Raw genomic sequence first — 15,049 nt, 5'->3', positions numbered from 1 at the left:
TTATAGCAGCAAAGGGGGACCAACTTTAACACATTGCTTTATTCTTTATTTTGGTGTTTCTAAAATGACATGTATGCTACTTGGCGTTCTGTGTGTATACTTGAATTCTCATTGTTTGTTTTCTATGAGTATATTGTTGCCATTTGTCATTATTATTCCATCACTTTAGTAGTTTTTACTATTGAACGTAAGTATTCAATAGTATTTTACTATTGAATGTAAGTATTCTTACACATATGAAATCTGTATACTGTATGATACGGCTAAGAATAAAGTAATCTACTCTTTAACACTTTAAATGTTAGGGGTGGACCTCATCGGACCCTTCACGAAATCCAGGAATGGCAACATCTGGTGTCTGACGGCAATACCCATTAAGGTCAGTAAAGGAAGAGAAGGTGCTTAAACCTAAATTCCCATATGTAACCCATTTAAAAGGGTCATACGAGGAACCTAATACATTCCAATAGGCGCCAAATAAAAGTGGGGATTGAGAAAATGAGAACTCTTAGCCTAGCAAGTCTATTACCTGTAGAATGAGCAATATTTCCATTCTTCAGCACCATCATTGCTGATACCGTATAGAACTAATCCTGAAATGGAGTGAAGGAGAATCATCTCATCTATCCTTTTTCTCCCCTGTGTGATCTGTTCATCTCCAAGGCTTATTCAGGTTTGGAACTGTGCTCCCTCCTGAGGGGTGTCTCTCACCCCTTACATTCTCTCCATACATCTTTTTAGAGTTCTTGCTCCTCCTATCTCTTCCTCTCCATGGTGATGTCATGCATAGTACTCTACATAATATTTAACATAAACAGCCATGATAGGTCCTGTCTGTCTGGCGACTTGGTGTTTTGATACAACCAAAAACATCCACTGCAGACAGCACAGGTTACTTCAGTCAATATTCACTACAAATCACATGCAATAACTGTTCATATATTTTTACCTTTTGAAACACATTTGGCATTGGGCTTAGAATGGGTCAAATAAAAATAGTGGTTGCTTTTAAACAATTTAAGTCTAATATATTTCAATATACATATGAAGTTTTTTATATATATATTTTTAAAACGTTTTCTCAAATCCAACTTTGACATTGGAAGTATGATAGATTATGACAATTGTAACATTTGGCCAATGTGGCCTGTGGACACTTGTACTAACTACAGTGCCTTCAGAATGTATTCAGACCCCTTCCTTTTTCTACATTGTAGTTATGTTACAGCCTTATTTTAAAACGGAATAAAAAAATGTCCTCACATCTACACAATATCCCATAATGACAAAGCGAAAACAGGTTTTTAGAAATGTTTGCTAATTTTTATTAAAAAACATACCTTATTTACTTAAGTATGCAAACCCTTTGCTATGAGACTCGAAATTGAGCTCAGGTGCATCCTGTTTCCATTGATTATCCTTGATGTTTCTACAACTTGATTGGAGTCCACCTGTGCTAAATTCAATTGATTGGACATGATTTGGAAAGGCTGTCTATATAAAGTCCCACATTTGACAGTGAATGTCAGAGCAAAAACCAAGCCATTAGGTCGAAGGAATTGTCCGTAGAGCTCCGAGCCAGGATTGTGTTGAGGCACAGATCTGGGGAAGGGTACCAAAAGATTTCTGCAGCATTGAAGATCCCCAAGAACACAGTGGCATCCATCATTCTTAAATGGAAGAAGTTTGGAACCAACAAGACTCTTCCTAGAGCTGGCAGCTCTGCCAAACTGAGCAATTGGGGAGATGGGGAGCCTTGGTCAGGGAGTTGACCAAGAACTCGATGGCAACTCTGACAGAGCTCCAGAGTTCCTCTGTGGCATTGGAAGAACCCTCCAGAAGGACAACCATATCTGCAGCACCACCAATCAGCCACTCCTCAGTAAAAGGCACATGACAGCCCTTTTAGAGTTTGCCTAAAGGCTCTCTGACCATGAGAAACAAGATTCTCTGGTCTGATGAAACCAAGATTTAACTATTTGGCTTGAATGCCAAGCGTCACATCTGGAGGAAACCTGGCACCATCCCTACGGTGAAGCATGGTGGTAGCAACATTGTTTGTGGTGATTTTTTTTTTTTTTTCAGCGACTGGGAGACCAGTCAGGATCGAGGGGAAAGATGAACAGCGCAAAGTTGAGCTCCTTAATGAAAACCTACTCCAGAGCACTCAGGACCTCCGACTGGGGCAAAGGCTCACCTTCCAACAGGACAACAGCCCTAAGCAAACAGCCTAGACAACTCCAGGAGTGGCTCTGGGACAAGTCTCTGAATGTCCTTGTGTCCCAGCCAGAGCCCGTACTTGAACCTGATTGAACATCCCTTGAGAGACCTGAAGAAAGCTGTACAGTGACACTCCCTGTCCAACCTGACAGAACTAGAGACAATCTGCAGGGGAGAAACTCCCCAAATACAGATGTGCCAAGCTTGTAGCGTCATACCTGAAAGACTTGAGGCTGTAATTGCTGCTAAAGCAAAGTACTGAGTAAAAGGTATGAATAGTTATGTAAATGTTTTTGCTTTGTCATTATGGGGTATTGTGTGTAGATTGGTTTGAATCTATGTCATTGATTTTAGAAATAAATGTGGAAAAAGTCGAGGGGTCTGAATACTTTCCTAATGCACAGTATGTTGACAACCCAATGTCATGCCTTTACACCAAACGTGTTCTGGACGTGAATGCGTTTAAATATGGAAGATGGAACTGTATATTTTAGTCACAAATAAAAGGGATAGTTAAAATATATTTGGTACAGTCAGTGTGATGTATTTACCACCAGTGCTTTTATGTAGCCAGTGGGAATCGCTTGACGGGCGGATGTGGTTTGTAATAAAGAATTGAGCCAATCAGTTTCCGCATAGGGACACACCAAGGAGGAGAGTCGATTAAGCTGCACCGGGCGCCCATTTACTGGGTGAAAAGTGATTTGCATTCATTTTGGAACTTGGCTTTCTCACGGTCACGAGACAGTTGCCCCGTTTTGGCCGGTGAGGAAGTAGGCTCAAACTCTGCTCTTCGGTTAAGCACGCGGAGCAGTATGATTCGGTGTTTTCACCTGCCTAAGTGGTTGCTTTTCATAGGAACGCATTATCTGCCTTACCAATTAAAACGAGTTTGAAAATTCGACATATTTAATGGAAAATATAACGAGACAACATTGACAGAGCGGCGCAAATTACTGTTCGATTTGAGCAGGTCGTACGGTTCCGCCCCGTGCATCCCGTGCTATTGTAATATAATCCTCTCAATCAAAACCAGGTACCGCCTTTCCATTGGTCAGTAGAGGTATGAATGAGGTGGGGCTTACCGCAAACCTCGCGGTGTTCTGTTGAAATTCCATTGCCGACCATTAAAACAACGGACTAACAATTTACCGAAGTGGAGACAACGAGAAATAAGACAATGTTGGATTTATTTGCAGAAGAAATGGTAACATTCGGAAATAGGATTACTCAAGGATTGCATTGAAGTGGACTTCATTTTCCTCTGGTTTTGCCGTGGCTAGCTAACTCTCAAGCTAGCCGAATCGGAACAATCGGTAGCTAACCAGCCAGCTATCTAAACGTAGCTAGCTAACTACAGTAACTACAGACTTGTGTTATATGTAGTAGGACAAGGACGGTGCACTTTTCATCGCTAAAAATACGCAAAACGAATGTTGTTTCTGTCATGAGTCCAGCCGGGTGCCCCCATGTGAACGGTTTCAAAGTGGATAACTGGAAACAGAATCTACGGGTTATTTACCAATGCTTTGTGTGGAGTGGATCTGCCGAAACCAGGAAACGCAAGGTAAAATGTTTAAACGCTAACGTTAGCTGACTAGCTCAGAACATGCTGCAGCAGACCCGCTCCTCAAGCGAACTGCCCTCGACGTCTCACAGGCTAGCTGTCGCACATCACTATGTCTAAGTAACAAGTCACACAGGAAGAGGCAGCTCATACAGTGTGTGTGACAGACCCTGGTTAGTCAATTAGCTATCGTGAACGTTAGGTCTAACTAGTGATATTTGCTACGGGTTACCACCATAACACGTGTCAAACGTTGGCTAGGTAACGTTAACTAACCACAGTACACATTTTCAGGCATGTCTGTTTCTCTCGGCTTGGGCAGGTGCAGTTTTGGACAGGATATTGACACTGATGTATGTGAGACCTTTAACATACTACCTAACCTCCCACGTCTCATGCATCACACAATCATGTGTGCCTGTAAGCAGTCCCTACTCTGTGTACGGTGCTTGCATCCCCAGCTAGATACATTGCTTGTCCGCCTGGACAGTATCTCGTAGGCTACACAGAAAATAAGTACATCTCAGCAATCTACATGCTTCTTGAATAACATGAACACAGTACTTTGGTTATTTCTTCCAAGTGTACAATTCCTTTGCTAGCTCTACTTTTCCGTGTGCCATCTGCGCTCGTCACCGGCCGCCCCCGCGAAACGGTACAGACAGACAAAAATACGACTATCTTATGTTCCTTATGAGCCAAGTACAGTCGGATCTGGGGATATTATATAACTAACGTAGTTAGCTATTGTAAAAAAAATATATATTACATGTGTGTCCATATCATGATAATTTAACCGATGCATCCATTGGCTACAGGCTGTGCGTATTAACACAGTAGGAGAGAATCACCAAATATTGTTTTCACCAATTTATTTTCAGACAGTTTTGGGAGATCATCTCTCAAAGCATATTCGGCTAGTCTGCATTAGAATTCTCGTGCAGTACAGTCTGTGTCCACGCAATGCGTCATATAGCTGCTGTCGTTCTAGCGAGACTAGAGCCTCCACTTGTTGGTGTCATTGTGTTGGTAGGCAGTGCATCGCCTACCATCTCCTCCGTTCACACACATTTTCAAAGGTTAGGGCGTCTTAAACCCACTAAGCGTTTTGCCCGAGTTCATCAAGTGATACTGAGAGGCTGCAGTGAAGGATTCACACAAGCAGGAAGCCAGCAATGTCTATTCTTGAGACCCAATCCAGATATCATGTGTGTGGTTGAACTAACCCCAGGAGTTTGCATACCATAGTCCTCATGTAACAGTATTGTCTGTTCAGTGCAGCGATGTAGATGGTGCAGGGCTCTACGCGGAACTTTTTTTTATAAGGAGCACGTGTACGCCTAAAGTTGAAAAATGTAGTTGCGCGCACACATTTAGGAGCACAATGGAACATTTGAGGTAATGAAGCTAGAATCCTTCCTTGTCTGTTTCCCCCCCAGGCCTCTGTCTCTGTGGGTTCAAGGGTTTATTGGTGTCATGTGTACAGTGTAGCTTCCTTCCAAATGGTTTCAACAAGAGGTCGACCGATTATGCTTTTTCAACACCGATACTGATTATTGGAGGACCAAAAAAAGCAGATACCGATTAATCGCCAAAAATAATAATAATAATAATAATAAAAAATAAAGAATAATTATATATATTCGCGTAACAGCCAGTCAGTCTCCTTGTGGAGTGCAACAAGAGAGAGGCAGGTCGTTATTGCGTTGGACGAATTAACTATACGGTTGCAAGATTGGATCCCCCGGGCTGACAAGGTGAAAATCTGTCATTCTGCCCCTGAACAAGGCATTTAACCCACCGTTCCTAGGCCTTCATTGAAAATAAGAATGTGTTCTTAACTGACTTGCCTAGTTAAATAAAGATTAAATAAAAAAATCGGGGACCAAAAATACCAATTTCCGATTGTTATGAAGGTAAATGGTAACCATCTCAATTTTGTCCTTTGAGTCCTCATCACTGGTTGTTTGAGGTTAGGGATAGGCACGGGAACGGACGTCAACGCCATCTTTTTGCCAGAGATGTATTAAAAAAATTAAATACTGTGATACTATTTGGTGGAATGTGCTTGGTGGCTTGTCCCAGGAAGAAAATAAAATAGTCTTGACTGTTCGAGGCACAAACAAGATCTTCTCCATGTCGGATCACTAAACAATGGTGTCTGTTTCTCGTATCGAAGTTAATGACTGAGCACAGAATGCATGCATCCTACAAATAGAATGTCTGAGTTCAGAGAGTGTTGTCATATCCAAATAATTGCTTCAACCAGTACCATGTGTGACAGCTGTGAGCAGTCTACTGCACCCCCCCCCCCCCCCCCTAACCAGCCATGTAGCCTACTCGGCTGCTTTTCTCCATCTGTTCTTTCTGCACTTCTCCATCAGTTTTAATATGTTACTTAGCCGTGATGGCGAGCTAGAGTGTGCAGACATGGATGGGGTTGGAGTGGCTTGCAGCGTGAGCCCAGTGGATGCGTATCTCCTGTAAGAACAAGCAGGCCAGTCTGACTTTGCTGTCACGCTGCCTCTGAGTGCCACTGCCATAGATGAAAAAGAGGGCACAGTGAGTCATCCTTACCCTCTCTCCCTTGTACCGCGAATTGGCGTATGTTTTCTGTAATTTTATAAACCGTGTCAGGGGCAGTTTTTTTTAGTTTGTCTTTAAAAAAATATATATATTTTTTACATCTCGTAGGCTGCAAATGGTTGGTTTGATAACAAACAATCCTGTTAAGTCAGGTTACTTGGCTAGCAAGCTAACCACATGGGACCTTGGCTATGCACACATTTGGATGGCACAGAAAAAGGGATAGATAACCTACTCAGATGCTTCAAAGGTAGGATACATATGCCTAATGTATTTCAAAGATAAATCTGAGTCAAATCAATCTAGTTCTGGTGTTAAATTGTTTGGTGCCTACCTTTTGGTGTCTGTGCGAACTAGAATGACTGCTGTGTGTGTGAGGGAGAAAGCGAGCAAGAGATTGTAGGCTGTGTAAAGTTGTCTGAAGAGTAGGCTAAAGATGGTTTCATATTGTTTTCCCCTGCCCCAATGAAAATGTAGGTATCACAGGTAGCCTTCGGATATGAGTAAATCAGCTATTTTCAGCAAGCTATTTTTCTGTCATACAGAGAAAATGTGAAGTTAAATTCATTGTTGTATTAAGGACATGTGTGAATACCCGGGAAAGACTTTAGTGCAGCACACATGCAGAATGTATGGAAAACAGGCATCTGGGGCAGGGCAAACCCTGTGATATTTGGCCTGATATCACATTGTTAGTAAAATGTTGGTATAGTGACAACCTCTTTGATAATAGGCCATTTTTCTTGTAGTTTACCAACTATATATATATTTTTGTTGTTGTGTGTATCTGTGCTAAACCATCACCTTTTTGGGCCCTCACCAGTTAGCATCCCTGCTTTCTAGTTGTTTGACTCCATGCCACCCCATCTTGCGTTAGGCAGGGAATCTATATTTAACCATGTGTGGCATGGTAATCTAAACCCACCTGTCCACTGGGTGGTGGTGTGTTATGGGGAGACCTGTGTTCAGAGCTGTCAATGACCAGGCTTGGTGTGTTTAATCAGGGCTGATGCGGCGATCTGGGGTTGTGGAATGGCAGCGACAGACTGATGAATATCTATTGTTTTTTTTCTTATCCCCCCCTCTTTCTGTCAAGTTCTTTCCCTACCTCTTTCTTTCTCCTTCAGCTCTCCTTTCATACCCCCCCACCATGCAGTCACCCCTGCTCCATGGATACCTCAATTAGGGTTAGCGGAGTGAGTGATGCAGGGATGAGGAGAAAACAAACGGATCGACCATCTGGGCTGGACCTCCTAATGAGCAGTTGATTGTATCATCAGTCTGTTTAAACGCCTCATTTCTGTCCTGAGAGAGAACAGACCCACAGAGGTGACATGGCACCCAGGTCGTGTTCACTAAGGCACACCGTAGCGAAACCCTTTGAAACAGAAATGTATTAAAATAACTGCAGGTATTACCTCCCTGTATCACTTTTTCAAACCTGTTCCATGCCTCAACCTAGTCATTCTCTTCTGATACTGGCAGTGCCCCCCTCCTAAAGCCTATGAAGGCTGCTCCATTGAAGCAGTTGTTTTGAACGCACCTTGGTGCTGTCCTCATCACCGCCTTTGACCAGCCACTCTATGCCCCATTAACTTTGTGAATCTTCAGGCACCTGGGTCTTTTGAGCGATCTGATTGTTGAGGAAAGCCTAGCGCCTAATACCTATGGTCAAAATCATAACCGTAATTCGACCATGTGTCCCTCCCACCTAACTCTTTTTCTAGAGAAACCTTCAAATCTAAGTTTATTTGTCACGTACAGGTGCAGTGAAATACTTGTCATACTAGCTCCAACAGTGTAGGAGAATGTCTAGCAAATGCAACACAAATAATAAAAACATTTAAACACATGTCAGATTCCAGAATGTAAATGTATGTGTGTGTATACAGGATATAATTTGGAAAATAAAACATGTACAGTAGTAGGTATATTAGTGACTGATGTCCAGACAGTAATATAAATAGTACCTGAAGTGATCCGTGTTCAATGACTATATATATTGTATTCAGAGTACCTTTTTCCACATTTTGTTATGTTACAGCCTTATTCTAAATGTATTAAATATTTGTTTTTTTCTCATCAATCTACACACACTACCCCATAATGACAAAGTGTAAACAGGTGGACTTCAAGTTGTAGAAACATCTCAAAGATGATCAATGGAAACCGGATGTACTTGAGCTCTATTTCAAGTCTCATAGCAAAGGGTCTGAACTTAAATAAATAAGGTATTTCTGTTTTTTATAAATGAAAATGTATCACTGTCATTTGAGGTATTTTGTGTAGCTGGATGAGGGGGGGGGATTATTTAATCCATTTTAGAATAAGGCTATAACAAAATGTGGGAAAAGTCAAGGGGTCTGAACTTTCTGAATGCACTGTACATGGAGCATTAGTCTCAAGGTGCAGGGCAGAGTACCGGCAAGGTAGCTGGCTAGTGATGTCTGTTCAACGGTCTGATGGCCTGGTGATAGAAGCTGTCTGTCAGTCCTGGTGCACTTCAATGTGTAGGCTAGGTTTAGTGCTTGATTCAGAGGACCATGGCCCGTCAAGGAATTCACTCAATCCATTGTCGAACATGTCCTGTTTTAATGACCCTCTCCATTCTCCATGTACAGTGGGGCAAAAAAGTATTTAGTCAGCCACCAATTGTGCAAGTTCTCCCACTTAAAAAGATGAGAGAGGCCTGTAATTTTCATCATAGGTACACTTCAACTATGACAGACAAAATGAGAGAAAAAAAATCCAGAAAATCACATTGTATGATTTTTTTAAATGAATTTATTTTTAAATTATGGTGCAAAATAAGTATTTGGTCAATAACAAAAGTTTATCTCAATACTTTGCCAACAAAGGGTATAACAATGACAGAGGTCAAACGTTTTCTGTAAGTCTTCACAAGGTTTTCACACACTGTTGCTGGTATTTTGTCCCATTCCTCCGTGTAGATCTCCTCTAGAGCAGTGATGTTTTGGGGCTGTTGCTGGGCAACACGGACTTTCAACTCCCTCCAAAGATTTTCTATGGGGTTGAGATCTGGAGACTGGCTAGGCCACTCCAGGACCTTGAAATACTTCTTACGAAGCCACTCCTTCGTTGCCCGGGCGGTGTGTTTAGGATCATTGTCATGCTGAAAGACCCAGCCACGTTTCATCTTCAATGCCCTTGCTGATGGAAGGAGGTTTTCACTCAAAATCTTACACGGATCAGTCGTCCTGGTCCCTTTGCAGAAAAACAGCCCCAAAGCATGATGTTTCCACCCCCATGCTTCACAGTATGTATGGTGTTCTTTGGATGCAACTCAGCATTCTTTGTCCTCCAAACATGACGAGTTGAGTTTTTACCAAAAAGTTATATTTTGGTTTCATCTGACCATATGACATTCTCCCAATCTTCTTCTGGATCATCCAAATGCTCTCTAGCAAACTTCAGACGGGCCTGGACATGTACTGGCTTAAGCAGGGGGACACGTCTGGCACTGCAGGATTTGAGTCCCTGGCGGCGTAGTGTGTTACTGATGGTAGGCTTTGTTACTTTGGTCCCAGCTCTGCAGGTCATTCACTAGGCCCCCCCCCATGTGGTTCTGGGATTTTTGCTCACCGTTCTTGTGATCATTTTGACCCCACGGGGTGAGATCTTGCGTGGAGCCCCAGATCGAGGGACATTATCAGTGGTCTTGTATGTCTTCCATTTCCTAATAATTGCTCCCACAGTTGATTTCTTCAAACCAAGCTGCTTACCTATTGCAGATTCAGTCTTCCCAGCCTGGTGCAGGTCTACAATTTTGTTTCTGGTGTCCTTTGACAGCTCTTTGGTCTTGGCCATAGTGGAGTTTGGAGTGTGACTGTTTGAGGTTGTGGACAGGTGTCTTTTATACTGATAACAAGTTCAAACAGGTGCCATTAATACAGGTAACGAGTGGAGGACAGAGGAGCCTCTTAAAGAAGTTACAGGCCTCATCTTTTTAAGTGGGAGAACTTGCACAATTGGTGGCTGACTAAATCCTTTTTTGCCCCATTGTACCTAAAAAAATATTGAGTACTGAGTAACGTATCTGAATACTTATGTTAATGTGATATTTCAGTTTCTGTTTTTTTTAAAATAAATTTCTCAAACCTGTTTTTGCTTTCTCATTATGGGGTATTGTGTGTAGATTGATTGGGGGGGACAATAATCCATTTTTAGAATAAGGCTGTATCAAAAAGTGAAGGAGTCATTACTTTCCAAGTGCACTGTATATACAAAGGTATGTGGAATCCCCTTCAAATGAGTGGATTCGGCTATTTCAGCCACACCTGTTTCTGACAGGTGTATAGAATCGAGCACACAGCCATGCAATCTCCAAAGACAAATATTGGCAGGTTGATGGATTATCTTGGCAGGGGAGAAATGCTCACTGACAGGGATGTAAATACATTTGTGCACAACATTTGGGAGAAAACAAGTTTTTGTGTGAATGGAAAATTTCTGGAATCTTTCATTTCAGCTCATGAAACATGGGACCAACACTTTACGTGTTGCGTTCATCATTTTTGTTCAGTATACTACCTCTGAGCTATAGCCAAAGAATAGGTATTCCATTTTTGTTTACTTTTGATTTCGGATGAAGATGGCTTCTTCTCAGTAAAGTTTCTTGAGAGAAGGAACTGAGGGTTTGCAAATGTTCAAGCGCAAACCAACTAAGCTGCATGGCCTTTGGCTTCCAAGGGTCTCTCCCCTGTTCTCTCAACTCCATTTATCCCTCTTCTTCTTTTCTCGCTCTCTCTTCCCCATCTCTCAGGCACATCTTATTGCTTTCTATCCCATCATGCCTTTCACTTCACAGCCATGCTGGCTCACAGCAGCAAGCTCGCCTCATCTGCATGCGTTTGAACTGTCACTATTCATCCTCTGCTGCCACGTCCTCCCCCTCTTTCTCTCTCTAGGTCCCTCGCTCTCTCTTTCTCTTCTCTCCAAGTCACCCTCCATATTTCACATTATCCCTCTGCAGCAGTATGCCTTCCATTCCATATACCCAACCCGTCACAATGGATTCAGGGTATGGTGGCCCTAGCTGTCAGTTATGTGTAAGATGTTCTAGCCCAGTTTTCCCCGTCTGTCTGTCTCTCGGTCCGAGCAGGACCGTAAGTAACTGTCTTTGTTGGTCAGTACACTGAGGATCTCTCCATCGGCCTGCTGCTCGCCTCGCCTGTTATGTTTGTGTAGTTGGCGCTGTCGCACTTCCTCTGACTAGCCCCCTTTCCATCTCACTGCATCATGCTCCATCACCAACACAGAGCAGCCCTTCTCTCACTCCGGCCCAGCCAAAGTCTGATGTCATCCCGGAAGAAGACCAATCAACATTCTTAGGCCACTCACTCTGGTCCAGTTCCACTTCCACAGTCACCCTCAGGATCTAGGTGTGTGTGTGTGTGTTCAACTAAAAAGCTTCAGCATGAGGGGGTTTGTATCGTGTGTGTGTGTGTGTGTGTGATGTATCAGTGTATAGCGAGCCAGCAGCAGTCTTGTAAGAGGAAGCTGCTCTGTCTTTAGCCCTCTTTATTAGATGATCTGGTCAGGGGGCACCGCTGCGATGGATACACCTCTTTATAGGATATTAACATCAACAGGAAAGGGTGTTGACAACAGTGCCATACTCTGGCTTTGTGTTCAGTACGGTGTGTAACTTTGAAAATCGGCAGAAACTGTACTGCGCTGAACGACCAGTTGAAAAAGGTTGATTATGGTACGCTTTACTTTTTCAAATTGGGTAATATTACAGTTGCTTTGTCAAACAACGCGTGCATTACTTTCACAATCCTATCTCTACCGGGTGAGTTTTTCCGTGATTTGGCCTCAACCGGTTTCCTCAGTTTTCAAGCTAGCAGAGAAATGCCATGACAGCTGCTGTCCATAAAAATGTATAGAAGGCGCACCACTGATCTTTGCCATTGATCACTTCTGTGATAGCAAAGCCCATAGAGCTTTCCTGTGTATTGGCAAGTGTGCCCTCTATACATCTCTATGGGTCTGTGTTAGAGATGTTAACTGCCTAAAATACGTTTGACTGGTCATGTTTATTGGGCTAGGTTCATTTTAGCTTTATGTAGCTAGTTTGCATAACGTGTGTACTCGTTATTCGTCATGCATCTTATTTATCACACACGCACAGCATACAGAGAACCTGTTTTGAGGAGTGGAATGGCCCATCACCTGTCAGACGGCACGAGAGCAGGCCCTCAAAAGCTGGTACTGAAAGTGAAACATGCTTTTATAAGCCCGGTCATTGTGCAAGAATGAACACACGATTGCATTTAGAATTGTTAACTGTTTTGATGGCCATGATCTTTAAAAAGGGCGTTTTTAAAAAAAAAAAATTTTACATTTAAAAAAAAATAATATTTTATTTATTTTAAAAAATATATATATTTTTTTCTCTCAATCTCAACTGGTAATTAAAGTGTGCCTGCCATTGGAGTGCGTAGGCTATAGTCAACTGTACGAAAGCTATCAGCCACCACTTTACCATGTGACCTTGTAGAGGCTTTAAAGACTTCCTCATACCATTTTAACCAGCATTTCTCTCTTGAAGGGAGTGTGAATATGTATTTTACATTTTTATTTAACCTTTTAACTAGGCAAGTCAGTTAAGAACAAATTCTTATTCACAATGACGGCCTACACCAGCCAAACCCGGACTATGTTGGGCCAATTGTGCGCCGCCCTAATGGACTCCCAATCACGGCTCGTTGTGATACAGCTTGGATTCGAACCAGGGAGTCTGTAGTGACGCCTCAAGCACTGAGATGCAGTGGCTTAGACCGCTGCACCACTCAGGGGCCCAAGAAAAGAGAAAATGGGAGAGGGACAGAGGATGGGGAATGCAGATGGCTGAAGTGAAGAGCACGATGAGAGGAACAGACGGAAAGGAAGAAAGAAGAGGGGGAGTGAACAGTGGAGGAGAGATCTCAAAGGATGTGTGAGGGCAAGCTGTGAGTCTGGGACAGACCGAGGGAGGCTGAGAGCAGCTGTACTGCAGTGCAGAACACCCAGTACTCGTGTGTGGTGTGTATGTCAGACTAGGGGTGTGTGTATTTCCTCTGTTTTATGGAGATAACCTGATCCTAGGTCTTTGGCTGGATTATATTACTCAAACAAAAAAATGAGGAGGAATGCATTGTTCTTCCAGTCATTTTGCAGATTCCACATCCTGTGTTCTACCTCTCACGTCTTGCTGCTTTTACTCCCCTTTGCTCCCGCCCTCTTTCTACATCCTTTGCTCCCGCCCTCTTTCTACATCCCCCGCTCCCCTTTGCTCCCGCCCTCTTTCTACATCCCCCCGCTCCCCTTTGCTCCCGCCCTCTCTTTCTACATCCCCCGCTCCCCTTTGCTCCCGCCCTCTTTCTACATCCCCCGCTCCCCTTTGCTCCCGCCCTCTTTCTACATCCCCCGCTCCCCTTTGCTCCCGCCCTCTCTTTCTACATCCCCCGCTCCCCTTTGCTCCCGCCCTCTCTCTCTACATCCTTTGCTCCCGCCCTCTCTCTCTACATCCTTTGCTCCCGCCCTCTCTCTCTACATCCTTTGCTCCCGTCCTCTCTTTCTACATCCTTTGCTCCCGTCCTCTCTTTCTACATCCTTTGCTCCCGTCCTCTCTTTCTACATCCCCCGCTCTACTTTGCTCCCTCCCTCTCTTCGTCTCCCTCTCTGGTCTGGCGGAGATCAGCTGCTGAGTCTCAAGGCTCTGCTTAGATCAGGCAGGATTGACTTTGGCATCCCTCTTTCTTTCCCTCTATCACTCCTCTTTGCTCCTTTCCACCCTGTTCTAGTCTTGTTTTCTCTCTCACACACACACTGTGATTGTGCTTTCACTGCTGCTCACCAACTGCGTTGTGATTTTTGTTTTGTTTTTTTGAGGCTGAGGCAATAAAGGTGTGAAGATGTCCCTGTGATCTCTCGGCTCACTCAGGTGGCGTGCCGCTAGGGACACCCTGGCAGGACAGCTTTAACGGCGACATGGTCTCGTTGCATAAATGGGGTGCAAAATGGTACAGCAGAGAAACCGTGACAGTAAGGTTACCCTAACGGCAGCCTAAAGAAAAGGAATCCAAAAATCTAGGTTAGTGGTTACTAAACAGCCGGTCGACTCATTGATCTCCAAGGCATTCCGAGTCGATTGCGAAACATTTCAAGACTAAACAACAATAAAGCCTTGCATTCCTATTATTTTCTGTCTACTGCTTTTGGCAATAGGTGCACTTATTTCAGCTGCCCTGCGCCTGGTTGGTGAAGTGTTCCCATATCGAGCCGATTCATGCGTACAAACTCTGCATAGTCATCGTGCCTGGAGAGTAAATCAAGTGTACCTATAGGCTTACCGTGAGTCAGTCGGATTGCTCAGGTCAGCGTGTCTGCAGCTTCCCCGTTGATACGTAATTCAAATACTTTGAATGTTTCTTCGTTGTCTTCAGTCCATCGAAGAACAGGAAGTGGCCAAACCACGGAAGATGACTGAAGTTTTCGGTGATGACTTTATGGGATAGCTAGCAACTTGTAAACAATTACCCATTCCTATAAGTGAGTGCTATTTTAATGGTAATGTTAAAATAATAAGCTACACATTGTCTGTAAAGCAAATTGACTGTTTCCCATTTAAGTTTATTGGGATGGTAATGACTTTTGTTGTTGATGATAGTT

At 43.3% G+C, this 15,049-nt stretch overlaps 1 protein-coding gene across 4 annotated transcripts in view; it reads left to right on the top strand.

The window, feature by feature from the left end:
• The first annotated feature begins 309 nt into the window (after nt 1–309).
• Nucleotides 310–15,049, top strand: part of LOC139368026 (ubiquitin specific peptidase 22) — a 36,738-nt gene continuing 21,998 nt past the window's right edge. For 2 of the 4 annotated variants that reach the window (XM_071106524.1, XM_071106521.1), the window contains exon 1: nt 3,283–3,787. In XM_071106524.1, the coding sequence (XP_070962625.1) occupies nt 3,745–3,787 (43 nt within the window). In that variant the 5' untranslated portion in view covers nt 3,283–3,744. Of the gene's footprint in view, nt 380–3,282; nt 3,788–15,049 lie in introns of those variants that run through there. The other 2 variants (XM_071106523.1, XM_071106522.1) reach the window with 2 other exon arrangements.

The sequence above is a fragment of the Oncorhynchus clarkii genome, chromosome 16 (genome assembly GCF_045791955.1).
Source record: "Oncorhynchus clarkii lewisi isolate Uvic-CL-2024 chromosome 16, UVic_Ocla_1.0, whole genome shotgun sequence".
In the NCBI taxonomy this organism is placed as follows: domain Eukaryota; kingdom Metazoa; phylum Chordata; class Actinopteri; order Salmoniformes; family Salmonidae; genus Oncorhynchus; species Oncorhynchus clarkii.
This window is presented reverse-complemented; position numbering and strand designations above follow the sequence as displayed.